Below are 8,504 nucleotides of genomic sequence, written 5' to 3'. Positions count from 1 at the left end.
GGATCTTAATAAACACAGCTGAACCTCAGCTATTAGACAGCTTACAGGTTCAGAGAGGTTGATGACAGACCAGTCAGAGGTGTGCTGGGACCTTTGGGTCTGGGGCTTTGGGAGTCATGTCTGTTGGAGGCAGCATGGACTGAGGATTAGGGATCTGGGCCAAATCCAGCTTTTATTCCTCTCAGAAGTGTGACCTCGACTTTGAGTGCTTACCTAACTTCTCTGGGGTTTAATTTCCCCCTTTGAAATAAAGGTCATCCTAATAATAGTACCTGCCTACAGAGGTGGAGGAATCACATGAATCAGTGCACATGAATGTTCAGAACAGAGTAAGTGCTCAGTAGATATCTGCTTATTGGAGTGGTGATGGCAGAGACAGAGCCCCTAAAGGCCATTATGTGAATGCGGCAAGATTCCAACCAGAGGATGGACACTGTGCTCTGGGAGAGCATAGTCCAGCTTTCTTCCTGGACTCCCATCCTCAGTGGGGCTGGCAATCCTCTGCCTGCCCATTTTGTATCTATAGTGGCTCTGTAGGACATGCCCTGGTCTTTCGTACCTGTGTGTGTAGATACCTTTGTAGGCAAAGGGAAAACTCAGATTCTTGTGGGTATAAAGGCAGGTTTGGATCTGTATCATGGCTCTGTGCTTCCAGCTGACGATGTTGATTCCTTCTGTCACCAGGTTGGGCTAGGTTTGTTGAAGTGTGATTGCACCCCTAGAGGGTATCACGCTCTAGCAATCTTCTGAATCCCCGGACTGTCCTCTTTGTGCCTCTCTCTTCAGGCTTGAGGCTCTGCAGCCACAGTTCTCGTCCTCAGGAGGCATATGTCCAGCACCATGAAGGGCTTCCTCTTTGCTGGCATCATCGTCGTGCTCACGGTTGCAGCTGTAGGTGAGGGAAACCATGCTGCTCCCTTTTGGAATGAAGACCCCATTTTCCACCTCACCAGATTCTTGTCAGTCTTGGTGCTCTGGAATCCCAAGCGACCTCTTGTCAAGATGTGGGCAGTGAAGACTGTGAGACCCCTTCTTGCACACTGCACCCTGTGATACCACTCTGTGCTGTGGGTCAAGGTTGGGTCTTCCAACTGGAGAATGGTAGACATCTCACAGCTTAAAGTTTGGGGGACCCCAGAGGGAAGGGATGCTATCTTGGCTATTCTTTTAACCTGAGGTAAGTGTGGTGCTTTGTCCAAAGCAAACTCTATTAATGTCTCCTGAATGTTGATGATGCCAAATATTTTGTCTCCCCAGAATCCCAGAATCCACTGAGCTGTGTACAGTGTAATTCACTGAAGGAGGTCTGTGATGCAAAAGATGCCACAGAGTGTCCCTCAAGTGCCAACATCAGCTGTACAAGTTTCTCAACCAACTTTTATCATGGTGAGCCTCAGGGGGTGATCATTCTCATTTCTGGAACTTGCACAGGGCAGGTGCTGGAGGGGTTGGCTAGGAAAAGGAAGGTGAAGGCTGGGCTGTGCACGGAGAGAGGCAGTCATGAAGGCACCTCCCAGCAGAAACAACACGCAAGTGGTAGAGCCAAGCAAGCACACAAGCCGCTGTGGCTCCTTGGAATTGTTTCCTCTGGCTGAAACGTCACTGTAGGCCCATACGAATGAACATGAGAAGCAGGGACAGCTCTTAGCCACATTATAAGCAGTCAGCTTTCTCTAGGTGCTTTCATTTTTCCATTTTCTGCTCCCCTTTCCTTCCTCTCAGTGTTCCTTCCTGTTTCAGATTCAACATACTTTCACTCAGACTCTCTTCCAGGGTGTTTTGCTGGTATGATTGTTACAGCTCTCTCAGAGCATTTTGATTTATTTTTAACTCTTTATTATGAACATTTCAAATGTACACAAAAGCAGGAAGAGGAGTATAGTGAACTGTGGTCCTGTGTCAACAATTAACATTTTGCTATTTTTTTTCCCATAGCATTTTTATTCTTTAAATTTGTATTGAAATGTAGTTGATTTACAATACTGTGTTAGTTTCAGGTGTACAGCAAAGTGAGTCTCACACACACACACACACACACACACAAATTCTTTTCCATTTTAGGAAAATGGATTCTTTTCCATTATAGGTTATTACAAGTTATTGAGTATGGTTTCCTGGGCTATTCAGTAGGTCCTTGTTGGTTATTTATTTTACATATAGTGACATGCATATTTTAATCCTTAACTCCTAATTTACTCCCCATAGTATTTTAAAGCAAATCTAGATAACATATTATTTCCCCTATAAACACTTCATTATTTATCTCTGATAAGAACTCTCCCCTACTTTTTAAATAACTACCATACAAGGATCACACCTAAGAAAATTAGCTATAATTTTAAATTTTAGAATTAAGATGACCTTAAAAATGTTCAATATACTTCAAAGATATTGAGATATAATTGATGCATTGGAATTTGGACCCAAACAAAATTACATTTTGCTGTTAAGTCTATCATGCCTAGTTTAGTAAGATCTTTTTTTTTTTTGCTCAATTCCATTGAATTGTTGGAGAAATAGGGGCATTTGTCCCATTTGTCCTGTAGCTATCTCATATTCTGGCTTTGCTTGATTGCTTCTTTGTGATGTCATTTCACTTGTTCCCCTCTTCCTGGCATTTCCTGTAAACTGTACTCATGCTGTTCAGTAGAAGTTTTTTTCAGTGATGTTAATGTGTATATCAGTGCTGTCTTATATGTATATTCAGATATTGATCTCTTGAAATATGAGGAAGTGATTTGCAAATGACCACATAGAGCTTTATAAATGACCGCCATATTGCATAGCTTTGGTCTATAAGCTTTACTAGCTTCAGGTTCAATATCATGTTGTGCATAGACCCATCACGTCTGCTTGGCTATATTTAGAGATGTTAAGACTGATCAGTGGTCTCTGGGGGTGTCAGTGTGAACCACCCACTTCACCCATTAGCCTTTCACCTGCAATTTAAGCTGCAAAATCTCCCACTGAAGCCAGAAACTACTTTTTGGGGAAGGATTTTTCTTTTCGCAGGAAACTCTCTTCAGTGTCCCCTAAACTGCATTGAGCTGAGAGTACTTTTTCTGTCCTTGCCTAAAGGAGTTGCTCCCTGAATGCTTTGTACCCAAGACTGATAGTCTGTGTTTGCCTTTGTGTAGAAGGAAACTCTATACGGTATGAGGATCATGCCTGCTCTGAAGAGAACTGCAGTAAGACCACGGTTGAGCCTTTCACGGTCTACGTATCTGAAACAGACATCTTCCACTTTGAAAGCCAGTGTTGCCTAGGAGAGGCATGCAATCAAACCAGTAATATCACCGGTGGGTGCTGGCCACATCTTCCCTCTGTCCTCCCATATCCATCCCTTCTTTCACTACTTGTGATTGTCAATCTTAGATGGACAACTTAAGTCTAGGCACTTCAGTGCATAGCTGGGTAACATTAACAGCCGACATACAACAGTTACTTGAGAAACAAATGAAGAAAACCAGCACTCCCATTATGCTTTCCGTTTCTTAGTAAAGACAGAAATCACAGCGCTTCAGCCTGTGTGGGAGGCTGCTCATTAGTCGCTTTCAAATTTTGTGGCCTCACACCCTCTTTCCAGATGCTAAGTCTTGAAAATTATGGAGGGACCCCAAATAACTTCTGTTTCTGTGGACTATATCTATCAATATTTACTGTATTAAAAATAAGGCTAAGGAAATTTAAAAATATCTGTTAGTTACCAAAAAATAATAAAACCCATTACATGTTAACATTACTGACATTTTAATGTTATTAGAATAGAAATAATTATTTTTCAAAACAAAATATCTTTAGTGGAAAGAATGGCATTGCTCCATGTTTTTTCAAAGCACTTTAATTTCTGGTTTAATAGAATACAGCTGGCTCTCAGATTTGCTTGTTCATTTATTCTGTTGCAATCTCACATGTCATGTTGCCACTGGAACACTCCATTGTATTTCCCTGAAGGGAAGATAAAGAGGCAAAGAACATCTTAGTATCATCATGAAAATAATAATTTTGACCTAGTGGACTCCCTGGAAGGATCTCAGGGATCCCCAGGAGTTCCTGGACCTTCATTTGAGAACCGCTGGCTTAGATCAAACCTTTGTTTTGAAGAGGAGAAAATGTGGCCATAGTCATAGAGCATGGTTCATTAATAGCAGAGCTGGGTCTCATATAATTAAAAAAAAAATCAAAGTCACAGTGATAAATAATTACTTGATTACATTTGTTCAGAGCAAGATTTAGTAATAGTCACACACCTGTTGGCTAAATCCAGAATAGCTGGCTAATGTTAGTTTTAGCTCAAAATCTTACCTTTCCCTTCTCATCCCAACACACTCATCAACCACAGTTCTTGAAGAGTGGATGGTCTGTAAGGGCAGCTCTATGAGGTAAAGTGCTGCAAATAACTTTGGTGAGACATAGGAATAGGATGACTGCTATTTTTATGGCAGGATCGGAGATTCCTGAGCATGCAGAGAGACCCTGAGAGGTCTCTCTGGCTAGCATCTTTGTCTGCATTTCTCCTTCCACTCTAGGCAATACCATGATCTTTGTGATAACACTGTTCTGAGTTAATGATTCTTATTCTACCCAGCTCCTCCACAACAAGAGATGCCCAGAAACATAGAGTGCCCTGCGTGTTATGGAGATAATGAAACTTCCTGTAATGAAACCCAGAAATGTTATGGAGAAAGATGTGTCAGTATGATTGCAGAATTTATAAATGGTACGTGAATTCCTTTTTATGGGACTTGAGTTTAAAACACAGGTTACACCTTGGATCATAAATTCTGGATTCACAAAAAAGGCCTGGTGGAGATAGGATGAGGAAATAAGGTCAGGGTACCTTTGAGATAGTTAGGCTGTTAATGTAGCCTTAAGTTGCTTGCTATTTTTGCCTCCTCAGTCCAGTGTCATTCCTCCTGAGCTGTCCATCTTTTGAATTCTATTCTTTTTATGACTTGTAATCAAACCAGGCTCATTTAAGGGCATCACGTCACTCCTGGCATTTATTTCTCTACTAGGTTGGGCTGTTCTGTAGGTGTGGGTGGGTTTGACTTTTATTGCTTTTTATATGTAACTTCCCTTCTCTACCTGTCACTGAGAGGTGTTGGCTTCTGAAAACTAGAGTTGCCTAGAAGGGAGACTCAAATTGGGCTTTAAAACCCAACCAATTGGAAAAAGAACAAAAACAACATTGAAATAAAAAAGCTATTTTACATTTTAGCTATGATCTATTCCCCTTGATCATGGTGTAAATCAATACAGTGTTTCCTACTTAAAAAAGTCACTGGATACTTGAAAATGAACAATACTGATGATTTATCTAAAAAAATCCAACCAACTGTTCTACAGGAGTAATTTGATAGTAACTGTTATGAGATACAAATGAACCATCATACAATATAAAACTAATAAATATTATTCTTTAAATATTCAGACAAATGTTATGCATGATTAGTTAAATAATAATACATTTATTAACCATTACTATTAGCCAATTACTAATGCTAATATTACTAATATAACACTATTAGTGTTACTTAATTACTGTTAAGGGGCAACTTCCATGTCCTATGGCTCAATGCAACACAGTTTATTTCTTGCTCATGGAGCAGTTCATTGCAGAATCCAGGGCCCTGGATTCTCTTCATCTTGAGGCTCCAGCCCCTACTCACTCAGGACTTGGCAGCTCTCTTCTGTATTCTTTGCATCTCACCAGCAGGTGGGGTAAGAGGGGGAGTGGAGGAAGGCAGGAAGGTTATTACAGGCAATGCCTAGAAGCGAGTGCCTCACTCCCTTGCACATTCTGTTGTCTGGGACTCAGACTGCCCTGGAAGGTAGAAATTTAATCCAGTGGTGACACAACAGGAAAGGAAGAGGCATAAAGCTAAAATGAACAGTCAGTCAGTCTCTGCCACAGTATGCCTTACAATAATAAGAGTTTAAAGAGCACCAATATCCAAGTACAATTTGATTTCAACTTTTGTTAAATGGCAGTTATGGTTTCGGAAATTGATGCATAATTGTAATTGCAGATTTCTTAGTGGGGCCAAACTTCATACTTTTCCTGAACTTCTTTTTACTTAAAAAAAAAAAAAAAGGATTGACTTTATTTTTTAGAGAAGTTTTAGATAGATTTACAGGAAAATTGAGAGGAAGATATATTTTTTCTATACTTTGTTCCCCTACACATATATAGCCTTCTCCACTATCAACATCATCCACCAAAAAGGTACATTGTTATCATCCGTGAGCCTATACTGACACATCACAATCATTTAGAGTCCATTAGGGTTCACTGTTTGTGCTGTACATTATATGGGTTTTGACAAATGTATGATGACATGTATCTACTGTCATAGTATCATGCATAGTAGTGTCACTGACCTGAAAGTCCTCTGTGCTCTATCTAACCCTAACCCCTGGCAACCTCTGATTTTTCTTTACTCTTTCTATAGTTTTGCCTTTATCAGAATTTATATGGTTGAAATCGTATAGTTTGTAGCCTTTTCAGAGTGATTTATGTCAGGTAATAATATGCATTTAAGGGTCTTGATGTCTACACAGCTCTGATGTCTAATTCTAAAGCTTTGCCTGAGGGCAGCAATGGCATAAGGACTTGCTGTTTCTGCTTACTTTATTCCAAGGTGTCTGCAAAGTCCCAGGCCTTGACTTAATCTGAAAGCCAGACAGATCAAAGTCATCATAAATGTAGGATTTTGTTTTTTGTTTTTGCCCAAGGTCACTTAAAAAAATACTTCAGACATGTGCCAAGCAACATATCTTCCTCACACACTCTAATTCAACCTTCAACACTCATATTTGCTCTAAAATAGCAATGAATTTCTTTCTTTACTGGTATTTGGAAGTTTCTCCTTCCTTCTCAGAGCAAGGATGGAGTCAGCCTTGAACTCAAATTGTAGCCCTGACTCTAACAAATAGCCAATCACCTCCTCCAGCCCCCTCCTCCTCTGTGAACTGCCTGTCCTTCAGGACAATTTGGCTTGTAGCCTTCAAAGCAATCACAAAGAGTTGGACATGACTTAACGACTGAATAATATGCATACACTATTATAGAGCAATACTGGTACATAATCGGTATTCAATAAAAGGTAGCTGCAATCACAATCATATCTTCTTTGCAAATTCCCTTGGTCTTTTCCTAGGACCTTACCTTAAAATAGAGTTCAACACATCACAACACAGATTAGGAGTAAAGACGTGGTAGTCTCTTCGTATCCCCTCTTACTGTTTCTCCTCTTCTCAAGGAAAACTCAGGTAGAGAGAACTCAGGTCCAGAGAGGAATGGGGATGGAAAGCAGAGCCTAGAGGAGTGGAGGCCAGGAGCAGTCTGAAGTGCCGACTTCTCCTTGGATTGAGAACAGAGAATTTATGGAGGGTCTGAACCTGTCCCTGCATTTCACCGCTTGCCAGCAACTCAGGAAAAAACTGAAGATTTGAGTCCTAGGTCCAGCTCTGGCCTGACCTGTGAGCTCAGGCTCACATCCAGCTCCAGGAGCCTCAGTTTCATCTGGGGCTGGGTCAGGGAGGAGATCTAGACCCTCGCCTCCACGGTCACTGTGCCATTACCCTTCAGTCATTGTTCTTGATCCTGGGCTCCTTTCTCCAAGCTCCTGTTTCAGGAACTGACCTGTTTCAGCTCTTGCAGGTCACTTGGAGAGGGAGGGTGAAGGGACTGTAAAGTCCTTACTGTCTCGTTTGCATTCACAGAGACGACAACGCTTGTGCTGAAAGGTTGCTCCAATGTCAACATCTCCACCTGTGAATTCCTGGGTGCTGGGAATCGGACGTTCAGAGGAGTCACTTTCCGAAAGTTTGAGTGTGTAGACATCTCCTCAACAACCACTACCCCTACGCCGGCCACCACCGCTGGCACTGGCTCTCAAGCCTCCTTCACACCCTTGGCCCTAGCCAGCATCCTCCTGCTAAGGCTGCTGCTCTGAGATCTGCACCCTCAAACACTCCCCTCCCCTGTTTAAATGCTCAGTGAGTAGCAGTAGTAGTCACAGCCATCCAGGCAATGTCCTGTGATAGCCACATTATTCTTTATTATTAAAGCATTGGTTCACTCGCTGATCAAATTTGTCCTAATATGTTCTGGGCCGGGCTTCCTTCAAGCCACTGTCCACCATCACTTCCCAGCTCCTTGCCTTTGAAATCCTTGCACCTTTGTGTGTGGGCTTCCAGGACCTCCCTGATCCCTGCCCAGTTTGCTTCTGAGAAGCAGAGCCTTCTGCTGTGCTGGCCTCTTTTGCCTGCAGTCCTGCATTTCTGGGGACTGACGTGCCACTCTCCCCATCCTCACACTCAGGGAGTGTCCCAGCCATAATGCGCTGTGTTGATGCCAGCAGTTGTACTGGCTGTAGTCAGAGATCACAGTGACATTGTCTAGAGCCCTGTCACCACGAGACCCAAAGTGGGTGCACAGGGGTTGCTGAAGGCTGGCAGATTCCCCTGCCTAGCCTCCCAGGCAGGGGGGTAATGCT

The 8,504-nt window shown here is 42.2% G+C and overlaps 1 protein-coding gene across 1 annotated transcript; it reads left to right on the top strand.

The window, feature by feature from the left end:
- The first annotated feature begins 840 nt into the window (after positions 1–840).
- LYPD8 (LY6/PLAUR domain containing 8) lies at positions 841–7,961 on the top strand. The gene is made up of 5 exons (XM_068979422.1): positions 841–895; positions 1,258–1,392; positions 3,144–3,299; positions 4,589–4,720; positions 7,729–7,961. The coding sequence occupies exons 1-5, from the start codon at positions 841–843 to the stop codon at positions 7,959–7,961; spliced, it is 711 nt and encodes a 236-aa protein (XP_068835523.1).
- The last annotated feature ends 543 nt before the right edge of the window (positions 7,962–8,504 follow it).

Source organism: Capricornis sumatraensis, chromosome 9, assembly GCF_032405125.1.
Source record: "Capricornis sumatraensis isolate serow.1 chromosome 9, serow.2, whole genome shotgun sequence".
Taxonomy (NCBI): domain Eukaryota; kingdom Metazoa; phylum Chordata; class Mammalia; order Artiodactyla; family Bovidae; genus Capricornis; species Capricornis sumatraensis.
Note: the sequence above shows the minus strand (reverse complement) of the source record. Positions and strands in the feature narration are given on the sequence as shown.